Source organism: Schistocerca serialis, chromosome 11, assembly GCF_023864345.2.
Source record: "Schistocerca serialis cubense isolate TAMUIC-IGC-003099 chromosome 11, iqSchSeri2.2, whole genome shotgun sequence".
NCBI classification, from domain to species: domain Eukaryota; kingdom Metazoa; phylum Arthropoda; class Insecta; order Orthoptera; family Acrididae; genus Schistocerca; species Schistocerca serialis.
In genome coordinates, this window is record NC_064648.1 from 63,178,582 (window position 1) to 63,192,990 (window position 14,409).

At 39.4% G+C, this 14,409-nt stretch overlaps 1 protein-coding gene across 6 annotated transcripts in view; it reads right to left on the bottom strand.

Moving 5' to 3' along the window:
* The window catches only part of LOC126427032 (zinc finger protein 721-like), a 233,444-nt gene that overhangs the window by 35,097 nt on the left and 183,938 nt on the right, over positions 1 to 14,409 (bottom strand). For 2 of the 6 annotated variants that reach the window (XM_050089203.1, XM_050089204.1), the window contains one exon: positions 5,610 to 11,325. The exons of 2 other annotated variants lie outside the window; for them this stretch is intronic. In XM_050089203.1, coding sequence (XP_049945160.1) covers positions 7,923 to 11,325 — 3,403 coding nt within the window. In that variant the 3' untranslated portion in view covers positions 5,610 to 7,922. Of the gene's footprint in view, positions 1 to 5,609; positions 11,326 to 11,431; positions 11,506 to 14,409 lie in introns of those variants that run through there. 2 more of the 6 variants (XR_007576503.1, XM_050089205.1) reach the window with 2 other exon arrangements.

Sequence of the window (14,409 nt, forward strand, 5' to 3'; positions counted from 1 at the left end):
CACGTCCGAGGCAGGATTTGAATGTGCGATCGTAGTGGTCACACGGTTCCAGACTGTAGCACCTAGAACCACTCGGCCACCACGGCCAGCTACAATGTGCTGACATGAGGAAAGTTTCCAACCGATTTCTCATACACAAACAGCAGTTGACCAGCGTTGCCTGGTGAAACGTTGTTGTGATGCCTCGTGTAAGGAGAAGAAATGCATACCATCACGTTTCCGACTTTGATAAAGGTCGGATTGTAGCCTATCGTGATTCCGGTGTATCGTATCACGACATTGCTGCTCGCATTGGTCAAGATCCAATGACTGTTGGCAGAATATGGAATCGGTGGGTTCAGGAGAGAAATACAGAATGCCGTGATGGATCCCAATGGCCTTGTATCACTAGCAGTCGAAATGACAGGCATCTTATCAGCATGGCTATAACGGATTGTGCAGCCACATCTCGATCCCTGAGTAAACAGATGGAGACGTTTGCAAGACAACAACCATCTGCACGAACAGTTCGACAACGTTTGCAGCAGCTTGTACTATCACACGGCTGCGGTTACCCTTGATGCAGCATCACAGACAGAACTGCCTGCGATGGTGTACTCAACAATAAACCTGCGTGCACGAATGGCAAAACGCCATTTTTTCAGATGAATCCAAGTTCTGTTTACAGCATCATGATGGTCACATCCGTGTTTGGCAACATCGCGGTGAACGCATGGAAGCGCATATTCGTCATTGCCATACTGGCGTATAACCTGGCGTAATGGTATGGGGTGCCATTGGTTACACGTCTCGGTCACCTCTTGTTCGCATTGACGGCACTTTGGACAGTGGACATTACATTTCAGATGTGTTACGACCCGTGGCTCTACCCTTCATTCAATCCCTGCAAAACACTACATTTCAGCAGGAAAATGCACGACCGCATGTTGCAGGTCCTGTTTGGACCTTTCTGGATGCAGAAAATGTTCGACTGCTGCCCTAGCCAGTACATTCTCCAGATCTCTCACCAATTGAAAACGTCTGGTCATTGGTGGCCGAACAACTGGCTCATTACAATACACCAGTCACTACTCTTGATGAACTGTGGTATCAGGTTGAAGCTGCATAGGCACCTGTGACTGTACACGCCATCCAAGCTCTGTTTGACTCAACGCCATTATTACGGCCAGAGGTGGTTGTTCTGGGTACTGATTTCTCAGGATCTGTGCACCCAAATTGCGTGAAAATGTAATCACATGTCAGTCCTAGTACAATATATTTGTCCAATGAATACCCGTTTATCATCTGCATTTCTTCTTGGTGTAGCAATTTTAATGGCCAGTAGTGTATTATCTGCAAGCATTTTCTTCGTCTTTAAAAGTAAGAAGAACCCTGAGGGAAACAGTTTGGATGGGAAAAGGAGGTACAGCAATAACTCACAATGAAATTCATGCAGTTTTAAGGCGACATCTACATGCAAGTATGCTCGTAACGTGTTGTTGGAAACAGCACTTTCTCCTCTGCCAGATGGGGCTATTGTATTCTTCCAATATGCTGTGCCAGCAGTGCAACATCTCAATACAGCATTTTCTCGTGATCCATCTCCTTATTCTAAGAAACTTGTAGCCTGACTGCACTCACATTCCAAAAAAACATAGTCGATGCTTTTCCAAGCAAAGAGATCATCTTCTCCAACTTTAGAACAGATTGAGTAGAAGCAAATGATTCTTTTGATTGTCGCTCAGTTTCTGATGTTTAACAACGAATTCAGATCTCAAAACTACCTGGCAAATTAAAATTATGTGCACTGGTACTCCAACATATAAACTGGGTTTTGAGTTCAAGACCCACTATGACACAGAGTTTTAAACTGCTAGGAACTTTCAAAACAGCAAACGCTCCACTGCAGATCGACATAACACATGTCTCATTGACAGTGACAACTAGATGGAAAAGTCTCTTTTAAATTTCTCCAGAGCTTCAAAACTGAAAGCTGCACCCATTTGTTCTCTACCATTGAGAATAGCAACACCTATTGCAGCAACGATCTTTTGTAGCCAATTTATGGACTTAAATATTATTTATGATTCCCGCTGACCTCTGCTATTCGTGCACTTTCACTTGATGATAGACTTGAGAGTAACTACATATGCACAATCAGTCCCACAGGAAAGGTGACTGACTGGAAATAAAATACATCATGGCTTTTTTAGTTCACATGACTTTTTATTTAAAATATGGCCCTAGTGAGTCAATACACAAAAGGAAGCATGGGAAAAATTTTTCAAACATTGTGATATTCAACCTTTGAAATCATTTGCAGTGTCATGGACGCAGTCTTCTGGATATCTGAAATCGTGTCAAAACACTTCCCTTTCATTCCCATTTTCAGCTTTGGAAACAACCAGAAGTCTCTCAGTGACAAATCAGATGAATAAGGAGGATGTTCAGGCACCACACTACATCTTTGAGCCAAGGAATTGTGTGTGATCTTGCTTTTTGGCGCTGTTGATTGTCATGCAACAAACACCTTGCTCCTTTATTCCAGTATTCAAGTTGAGCCCCATGCAGCCTGCAAAATGTCTATTTCTCCACAGTGAACGAGAGTCCCAGTAGGAGTACAATAGGTTCTTTACTATCCTTCTTTACACCAAAAATCTGTTTGTCACAGTTTATAGTTACAAATGAACTCCACTTCTTCTGCTGTTCCAAAGAAAATACAATTATGTGGATTTGGCACCACATAATTCCCTGGAGTTGGAATTAAACACCGAAATTACCAACGCTCGAAGAACGCTGTTTTCCAATGCAGAAGCCGACTTCACGGCTTTTTGTTGTCATCACCGAAGGCACATGGATGACAGATTAATTGAGAGGCAGCAAGCAGTCAGTGTATGAATCAGGCATCTCTCATCAGCAGGGACTGTTCGCACCAATCCCTGGATTTCCTTAAATAGCTGTTTTCCAGGAACAGATGTGCTGCCCCTAGTAACTTGTGACTGGACGTAGGTGTAGTCTTGTCATGTGACCAGCGTCCTCTCACTGTTGCCTGGTGAGGTATCTGGTGATCCGTAGTTCTCGGTGCGCCTCCTGGTGCTTAGGGGGAATACTTGAAAGTCCTGTTTGGCTGCTAAGGACCATGTGAGTGTTGATTTCTGTGGCCTGCGCATTATAGACGTCATGTGCGTTGCAGCTGGTGCCCCTGGGCACCATAACACAATCCTTGCCCATAAATGATTTAAAAGACCCAAGTAGTAATCAGAACTAACCATCTGACACTATGGAAAGAATTATTTATGCACAATTCATTTTGAATCAAATAAAGCAGTGAGCAGTGTCTTGGTGTAGCTTTTCTGTATATACAGTTTTTTGAGTGTCAGAGGTACCATGTCTTTCCATTCTGAGCTTTGCCAATTCCTAAGTGGCTCATGGTCAAAAAACACAATGTCTCAGCACCTACTGCAATGCAAGACATGAAGCCTGGTGTCAATCAGCTGATCTTTTCATGTCACTGTAGTGTTCCATCTTGCATTTTTTTTTTATTGTCACTTAATTAGTGGGACATGCATAAAGCAACAAGTGATCTTTTTCCCCAAATTTGCATGGGCTCCTAAACTGAAGTGGTAGACACATGACAATCACTGCAAAGAATTTCAGATACTTCTTGAACATTTTCCTTGACGCAAATTGCTGATGATGCTCCTGGATGTGGACCATTTGCAATACAGTCTTTACCGCCATGAAACATTGCATATCAGTTAAAAATGTTTCTACACCTCACTGCTTCACTCTCATAAACTCTTTGTATCACTTCAAAAGTGTCTGTGCACTTTTACCCAATTTAAAATAAGACTGAATGTTCGCAAGCTACTCTATCATTCTTTTCATTATTGACTTCAAAACATACTGTTAAAGTTTTGGTTATTATGACCCGTCCCTGATGCACAGGTAATTAAAATTAAATGCAAGGTAGTCGAAATACTAAACTATATAATTCCTCCAAATAGCATTAGTAGTTATGTGACTATAAAATCAGTTACGATTCATGGGGGGCAGACTGTGCACTCATCAATAAAGTAATCAACAACATACAAATTCATGGCACTTATATGTAACTATTGCCATTTACTGTAAATGGTACTGATAAACAGCATACAATGTTGTCAAACACTTTCCTATCCAAATGCAAAATTCAGATCACACAATGATACCGAACTTCTTCCACCTAACCGGAAACCACCTAGTGCAACTTGCTGTAATGGCTGATAAATACAAACTAACCTACAAATCTTTCATTTTTGTTTAGCCTGGTAACGCAAACAAAGCAATTGTAAGACAAACTTGCCTTAGCTGTGACATCCATCCCCAAACACAGGTACTTGTGAACTGATCTGACAGATCACTGGGAGCAGTTACTTTCATAAAAAGTCTAGGAGTGTGCATATGGAGTGATTTAAAGTGGAATTACCTCAGAAAACTACTCACAGATAAGGCAGATACCTGACTGATGTTCAGAAGAATTCTCAGGAAGGGTAGTCCACTCACAAAGGAGACAAATTCACAAAACTCTCATTTCACCAAATACTTTCTGTAGCAGATAGGATTGATAGAGGAAATAGAGAAGATAAAAAAGCAATGTCTCTCTTAATAGGTTCATTCACTAAGCTCAAAAGAGTCACAGAGATGCCCAGCCAACTCCAGTGGCAGATGCTTCTAGTGGGAAGTTCTGCATCATCTTGTGATTTACTGCCGAAGATCCAAGAGCGTGCGTTTCTAGAAGAATCAAATAATGTTTTGTTTCTTCCTACATACACGTTGCCTAACGACAATGAAGGTAAAATTAGAGAGATATGAGTTCACACAGAAGCTTACAAGCAATCATTCTTCCAGCAAACCATTCATGACTAGGACAGGAGAAAGGGATAAAGAGACAGTAACCTCTGCCACACACAGTAAGAAAGCTTGTGGAGTACAGATGTAGATGTAAAAGAATAAAATATGTGTACATAACTTGCCAGTGGAAAACAGTGAGTTACAAAGCAAGAGGGAAGAATCAATATTTGTAAGTATTCACACAAATAAAACTTTTCATTAAGCCTAATAAATAAATTCAGTTCGTTAGTGTAGAACCGAAACTTCTGAAGATATTGTTGTAAAAAATGTTAGTAATGCATTAATTGGAAACCTATTATTACTTCAACAGCGCTTAAAAATATGTCAAAATAGTGACGGAAGGTCATTTTGTGTAAATAAAAATACAATGGAGTCACAAAACAGATATAAACCCAATAAAATGTAATTCTTATACTATCAATGCAAATAAATAATGAAAAGAATATATTATAGTTGTCTGATTATGTAAATGGAAAACATGTCAAGTGTCTCCATTGTATTTTAACGATAAAACAAAGAAATATGGTGTAATGCACATGTAATGAAATTAATAACTGTAGTTCAAAAGTATTTCAAAATAATGTGAGTTTTTGCCAGTTTGCTTGGTATGACAAATTCTTACATGCTAGTTCATTTTGAAATTGTTTTCAATCTTCTGTGAAAATACAAGTCAGTTAAAAAAATCATGATCATGCATGGTCTAGAGAAGAAAACTCCACAACACTGGATAACGAAAATTAGACCTTTCATTCTTAAATATCATTATTAGCATTGATCACAAGTACATGACATGGCGTTCATAGCCGTTAATCTGTTACAGAATGGAGATACATGTCTAAAGGGATTATTTCACACAGTCTGCATGACTCATGAAAATGCTGCTGTTACACGACATCATCCAGAACACATGAGAGCTGCTCAGTTAAGTTGACTTGGGAAATAATGACATTTTATTTGAGTTTTCCACTGTCAGTACCACACTGCAATTATCCTACTTCTATTGTGTAAATATGGACACTGACTACAACTGTTACACTCATCTTGTATCTATAAAAGACTTATTGTCTACACAGAATATTTTATAAACTACACGAACCCCAGCTGAAAGCGTACATGCCCTTAGTCTGCTAAAAGTTACCCATAATGTGTTTCATTTTCAGATGATCTATCAGTACACGATCTTCAATGTCATGAATTGAAGACATGAACTTTCCTAGTTGAAAACAAAATTCCTTTATAGGAACTGTGCTGCAAAGAGCTGTGTACCTACAAGGTACTTAAAACTTACTTCTAGCCAGTACTGTACCCTGCTGTACAAATGTGGACTATTAAATGCAAACATTATCTCGAAATCTTAAACTCGAATTTTCCAGGTATGACAAATGTTCCGTGCCCCGTAAAAGAAACTTGTAGTCTCCATGCTTTTATACATGCTTATCTTACAAAAAAATGAATGTTGCGAATTCTGAATAAAAATTAAATGCTTTTCTCATTGTTCAAAATGTGAATAGTCAAGACTGGTGAGAACACTGTAAAGTCTGCTGAGACAGGTTTCAAATATTGAAAACAAATAAACAAACTCTCAATATGTTTTCAACAAATACAATTAAAATTGAAAGAAAAAAATTTCAGTAAGATTGTGACAAATACAATTAAAAAAACTGTTTCCACTCAAGCAGTTTAACTGGAATAACATCTTTAACCTGCTTCACTCATCAATTACTCACAAGTGGACGTACACCATCACAGCAACAGCCAAGATATACAACTATATCTTGTCATGTTACAGGTGTGCTTGTCAATGAAAGTGGATATAAGTTTACCACAAGTGAACTGAACAGTCCAAACAGTCCAAGTGGAAATTGTTCTGTCGTTCACTGAATTTACTTAAGGCTGTGGTTGCTGACAGTAAAAAATTTAGGCTCACAGATAATTTATTTCAACTTAATAGACAATTCAAAAGATGAAAATGATTAGCATTAAAGTCTTGCTATTAAAAAATTTAGTAATGCATTTTCAGCCCTTGTCAGCAAGTACTGTCCCAAATGTCTGTTGTGATCAATGTTTGTTTACAACAATCAATCAATTCAGGCAAAGTTATTTTTATTGCAAATATGTATTTAAAAATAATGGTTTTCTGAGCAACTCTCATGTAATTTAAATTGTAAAGCTGTGCATTCTGAAGTGAAGTGAAATCTTTTGAGTACTTGCATAGGCACTGCAACAGTTAAAATTAACACGTACATGGCTTTTAGGCAAAAAAAAAAAAAAAAAAAAAATGCTATAGCACATACAATACCAAAGGAGTTCCATCACAATGAATGAAGACGCATCCAACAATGACAATGTGATTTTCAATACTCAATTGCTTTTGTACATACTAGGCTTTGATGATATTCCTAATCATACGTATGACTGAGCTTCTTGCAATCATTATTTAAACTGTTGCACAAAGTAGTCTTTCACAGACTAAAATTCAGTGAAATATGTACATGCCATAAAGAAAACCCACAAAGTTGATGCAGCTGTTTCCTTAATGCACATAAAACATTTTTCACATAAGATAAAACCAGTCAGCTCTTAAGCAAGGATATGCAGAAGGACAGTTCATCCATGGCAAGCATTTTGTTTCTTCTAGCAACGCAATGTAGCTGTATCACTTTACAACCAAATTTACTACTATTACCTTCCAACATTTGGATGTGAAACCTATATTTGGAGTCTTCAACTCTACATCTAGTATGCGGAACTTTAATGTGTTCCAGTGCTGTAAAACCAGTACAATGCAAACACTACCAGCACATAAATAGGAACAGTGAGTTTCACTGCTCTAATGTGGAAATCTGTCGATACTGACACTTAAAATGTTAATTAACAATGTTTTCAACATACAGTAGTTTTTAGTGTACACAACCCTATGTTGTTATACTAAGTTACTTATTAATCATTACAAAAAGCATATAAAACAGTATCCAACAAATCATCTGCAAGTGCTAAAATGCCTATGAACATTTTATTGAGAGAATTATTACAAACAACCACCCAACAGTTCATTCATCAGTTTTTAAACATATATGAACTTGCAGTTCGTCCCTGGATTTTGATTCCTTCCCACACGTAGTACAAGAATATGGCCACTCACCTGCATGTATGTCAGAGTGAGTCTTGAGTTCGCCAACTGTCTCAAATGACTCACCACATTCCTCACAGATATGTACTTGACCACCAATATGCCTACGGAGATGAAGTCTTAGGTTACTTTGATAGTTGAATGATTTTCCACATATTCGACACACATACGAGCATACACCTAAGTGTGAACGAGAATGGATCTTCAGAGTGCGACTCTTCTGAAACGATTTTCCACAAACAGCACACCTATATGGTCGTTTGCCTAAATGGATGCGGCAGTGAGACCTTAGTTCACTATTCGATTTGAATGTTTTTTCACAATTACTACATTTGTATGGACGTTCTCCCGTGTGAATGCGCACGTGTATCTTCAACTCTGTATTTGATTTGTATGATTTTCCACACTCAGAGCAGCTAAATGGTAGTTCGCCTGTGTGTATGCGAAAATGAATCTTGAGGTTACCACTCTGGCTAAAGGACTTACCACATATGGCACACCAATAAGGACGTTCACCCGTATGGACACGATAATGGAACTTAAGTTCCCGACTTGTTTTAAATGACTTCCTGCAAGCAGGGCAACTATGATAACGTTTAGCTATGTGTGTCCGTGCATGAGATCTGAGCTCACTACTTGCTTTAAATGATTTCCCACATACCAGACATGTATACGGGCGTTCACCAGAGTGAATCCGAGAATGAATCTTCAATTCTCCATTTGTCTTGAATGTTTTCGTACAGTCACTACAAGCATACGGACGCTCTCCTGTGTGGACACGGATGTGAACTTTCAGATTACTTGAACAACCAAATGACTTTCCACAGTCATTACAACTGTATGGACGTTGACCAGTATGCATTTGGAAATGGGATTTAAGCTCACTGTTAGACTTGAAGGATTTCTCACATTCAGTACATTTATATGGCCTTTCACCAGAGTGAATGCGAAAATGTATGTTAAGTTCAACCTTAGACTTGAAAGACTTCTCACATTCACTGCATTTGTATGGTCGTTCACCAGAATGAACACGAATATGAACTTTAAGGTTACTCGATGAGCTGAATGATTTCCCGCAACTAATACAACTGTATGGTCGTATCCCTGTGTGCACATACGAATGTGATTTTAATTCACCACTCGTCTTAAAAGCTTTCTCACACTCAGTACATTTATATGGTCGCTCACCAGAGTGTACACGGAAATGGACTTTTAGCTCAGATTTCGACTTGAAGGCTTTCTCACATGCAGTACATTTGAATGGTCGCTCGGTAGTATGGACAAGAGAATGAACTTTTAGCTCTGTAGTCGATTTAAATGACTTGTCACACTCGGGACACTTGTAAGGACACTCTCCCGTGTGTATGCGGAAGTGCACTTTCAAGTTGCTTCTCTGAGTAAAGGACTTCCCACAGACATTGCAGTGATATGGCCGTTCACCAGTGTGAACCCTAAAGTGAAATGTTAGTTCTCTATTAGTTTTGAATGACTTCCTGCAAAGAATACAGCTGTAAGGGCGTTTGCCACAGTGAATCCGTGAATGAGACTTCAGTTCACCACTCCCTTTGAACGATTTTCCACATTGAATGCAGCTATATGGGCGTTCATCTGAGTGTATTCGCAAATGTGACTTTAATTCATAACTTGATTTGTACGATTTCCTACAAACAGGACAAGTATAGGGCCGGGCACCTGTATGAACACGTGAATGAGACTTTAATTCGCTGCTAGTCTTAAAGGACTTTCCGCACTCGTTGCAACTATATGGTCGTTCCCCTGTATGAGTACGGAAGTGAACCTTCAACTCTCCATTTGTTTTGAATGCCTTCTGACATTCAGAACAGGAGTAAGGCCGTTCACCAGTGTGCACTCGTAAGTGACATTTCAGTTCACTGCCTGTTTTAAACAGCTTACCGCATTCTGGACACTTATATGGTCGTTCACCAGTGTGTACCCGATTGTGTATTTTAAGATTGCCAATCTGAGTAAAAGATTTGCCACATTGACCACAAGTATACGGGCGTTCACCAGTGTGTACACGTGAGTGGGATTTCAGCTCGTGTCGTGTCTTGAAAGACTTACCACACTCAGCACAAACGTGTGCCCGTTCTCCTGTGTGAACACGGAAATGCGACTTGAGTTCAAAATTTGCTTTAAATGACTTTCCACACTGCTCACAGCAATATGGCCTTTCCTCACTGTGGATACGAAAATGATACTTTAAATCCATACTCGTCTTATAAGACTTCCCACATTCGGCACAACTGTATGGTCTTTCCTCTGAGTGCACGCGATGGTGAGATTTTAGCTCCGCGTTAGATTTAAACGCCTTTCCACATATGCTGCAGCTGTATGGTCGCTCACCAGTGTGGATTCTGGAATGAATCTTTAGTTGACTATTTCCCGTAAACGACTTTCCACAATGAATGCAGGTGTATGGCCGTTCATCTGTGTGAACACGTGAGTGAACCTTCAAATCACGACCAGTTTTGTATGATTTCCCACACTCTGCACAACTAAATAGACGTGTAACTACATGAACCAGTGAATGGGATTTTAGCTCACCAACTGACTTGAAAAATTTTCCGCATGCAATACAACTGTAGGGCCTTTCACCTGTATGAAGACGGTTGTGTATTTTTAAATTGCTACTATGGCTGAATGACTTGCCGCAAACGCCACAGGAATATGGACGTTCGCCAGTGTGTGACCGAATATGGACTCTCAGTTCAGTTTTCGTTCTGAACATCTTGTTACATTCTGCACAACTAATCCTCAGTGTACTCTTGTGAGCCTTAACTGCGGAACCTCTGTCTAAGTTCCCGTGATGAATCCTTATGTGCCGCCTCAGGGAACCTCTGTACCGGAATATCTTTGGACAGTCATTACATGCGTACTTATCTAGAAACTGGCTACCATTATGTTGTCTTTGACTGGTTCTTTGCTTCTGGCCTTGTGATACATCGTGCTGATGCTCCGGTCCAGGTGAAACTTCACCACAAGTTTTACATATTTGTGATGGCACTTGTGCATCTGGAATATGACTGAAGACATGATTGGTTAGCTCATACCTAGTGTGAAAAGTCTCTGAGCAAGAACTGCAGGAAAACTGGGGAATTCCATTTTCAGGGTCCTGTGGGATACAATAACTTAATGAAATATTGCTAAAAGTGTGATTATTTCTCCACTGTAAATTATCACTCTGTTCACAAGTCTCTGTCTTGATATCGCAGGCAGCAAAACCATGCTCCCCTTCTCTCTCCAGTGCTTCAGAATGTCCTGCCAGGGGGACCCTTTCTCCTCTATGTTTTGGCTCCAAAGACCTATATTTTAAATGAATACATACTGAGGAATTTAAACAGCACACAGAATTAGTGTTAAAAAGACAATGTATGTAATGTACTTAGTCAAAATTTATAAATCACATACCGTGCATTTTTGGTAAGAAACTTCTGATAGACATACACGTCTGTACACTATTATCTTGACAGACGAAAGTCTTTCTGTTGAATGAAAACAAATATAGTTTGGAATGGGTGAAGGTGAAGTGAAGACCTCTGTTAGGAAATTAGTTGCTTGGAAATTTATTTAATAAAGGCCACATCATAATGTCTCACTGAGTTATATGAATGAGAAGCTACAAAATATAACTGTGTGGCTGAAAGTCTCCAAAACGTGTTGTTATTTATTCCAAAGGTGCAAGTGATGTAACTGGTTGTGTGCATGACATGTTTCATCTTTTGGGAATTGTCTGTTTAGCTTCGATGGGATGAAGGTGAAATTTGTTTCTATTCTAGAACTCTGGAGCTCTGACAAGGTTTATGCTGCAAATTCATTGCATTTCCTTCAAATCACAATCTGACAACGTTTGCTTTATGAGTAAAGCCATTAATAAGCGAACATAGAAGGCATTAGATTCCAAACAGACGTCACAGTGTGAGAGTCCTACAGCTGGCAAAAATGTTTCCATCAAAATGACTTTTCATTTGTTATCAAATGAAACTGTTGATCCTACCCAAAACTAGGAAAAACAGCACCACACTCTCAAGTTATCTTCACTGAATTTCATTACTGTCACAATACAACTTGGTAAATACCACTGTCAGATCTACCTATGTCCATCTCAGTGTTACATCTTACTCTGTTAACTCATCATGTCATGAAACTTCCTTCCACTGATCAACAATGGCATTGCTTACATTGCTTCAATTGATCTAGTTCAATAGATCTAGCATTGCTTCTTGTGATCCTTGAATTCTGGCTAGCAGCACAGATCTAGTTCAATTGATCTAGCATTGCTTCTTGTGATCCTTGAATTCTGGCTGGCAGCACAATTATGAAAACAATGTTCTCTTGCCTTTCAACACCTCAACTGTCACTGATGCCAGTATCTCAGCTGCAATGGAAAACAATTGCAATAGCCGACAAGGATGTCTGACATTTGATCCATACATTATTTCTTTAGACACTTGCTGATCCTATTATGGAAGGAAGGAGGATTAGATTATGCATTCAATAAGGAATTCATTAAAGACAAAGCGCAAGTTCCTAATGAACAAGGATGGTGAAGGACAAAATCTGTATGTCTTTGAAAGAGAGCAGCAATTTTGGGAAACACAGGTAACCTAACGCTGCATGGCCAAACAGCAATTTAGCCACAATTCCCGGTTGCAATGACAGATCTTTATTCAATGCGCCACTTTGTTCCCTCAGTGCCTAATAGATAGTTTCCTATGCTTACTGTATTCACAGTTGATGTTAGCCTTTACGTGGGACAATTTTAAACAAAAAGAATTAATATTAGAGTTTAACATGCAGTCAATGATGAGGTTATTTGAGCCAGGGCAAAATATCAGATTAGGTTATGGATGAAGTAGCAAATTGACCATGTTCTTTCGACGGAACCAACCTGACGTTTTCCTTCAGCAACTGAGGAAAAATGCTGTATATCTATATCTGGACGTCCTGGCAGGAATTTGAATCACTGTCCCCCCAATTATATGTCTAGATCATTAACCACTGCATTAGCCCCCATGCTCAGTTCCACCTAAAATAACATAGTGGACTTGGGCACTTACAAAGATATGAAATTCTATTCCGAGTCATTCATATTTCTCCAGAGATTTGTTCTGGCAGAAAACATTTGCATGATTGTGAAACATTGTAACTCCACTTATGTGCACAAGGATGACATCACAAAGCACATCTGGAAGTGTATGGAGACTTTTAACCACTAAGTGTTGAAGAAATTGCTTGTGGCAGCAAACAACTGCTGTGAAACATGAAAACAATGGTATGCAATGGAATGTTTGCCAAAATCTGTAATGAATATACTGAATACATGTACAGTTTAATTTAGGCACAGGTCAGTTAGCATATAATGTGATTAGAAGAAACTATTTCTAAAAAAAATATCATTAGTATTTCTAAAAAAAAATATCATAAGAATAAAACAGTGGAAAGTCCAGAATGGAATGACAACATGATCATGAAAAGATTAGATTGCTACTCACCATACAAAGGAGATGCTGGGTCACAGGCAGGCACAACAAAAAGACTGCTACATATTTTAGCTTTTGGCTAAAAGGCCTTCTTCTGCAGAAGCACACACAAATTTGCACAAGCATAACTTATACACACTGACTGCCATTTCTGGTCAGTCCGGCCACAGTAGCCAAAGCCTGTAGTCATGTGTGTGAGTTGTGTTTGTGTGAATGTGTGTTTTCTTTTTCAGAAGGAGGACTTTTGGCCATTGGTCAAAATCAGAAATGTATAGCAGTCTTTTTGTTGTGCCTGTCTGCAGCTCAAGAACTTTTCTATATGGTGAGATGCAATCCATCCTTTTCATAAAATTGCTGTTCACAAGAATAAAAGATGTATACATTTAGTATCAGTCTGTTGTAAAACTAGATCAATCAAAAACACAGGATAAAAGACAATAATATGGAAATGATAGATTGTTACTCACCCCAAAGAGGAGGCATTCAGTCGCAGACTGCTGAAATAGTTAAGCTTTTAGACAAAGCCCTTCTTCTGAAATACAAAATATACAAATTCACACAAGCGAACTTGCATACGCAGCCACTGTCACCGGGCACTGGAGCCCAACTATAACTGTGTCTGTGTCTGACATGAGCAGCAGTCTGCTGGAGTGGTTAGTAGGGGTAAAGAGAAGGTATGGAGTGGGAGGGGGAAGGCAGGGATACCAGGTTACGAGTGGAGAATGATAAACTGTGCCACCTGTGAGAGTGTGCAGGGATGTGATGGAGTCAGGGTGCACCACTAGGTGCAGTATCAGTAGGCTGTGCAGGGGGCAAGGAGTGAGAAGGGGTAAAGACTAGTAGGCACATGTTGGAGGTGTGTGTAGTGCTGGAGTGGGAGCAGGGAAGGGATAGGTAGCTGTAGAA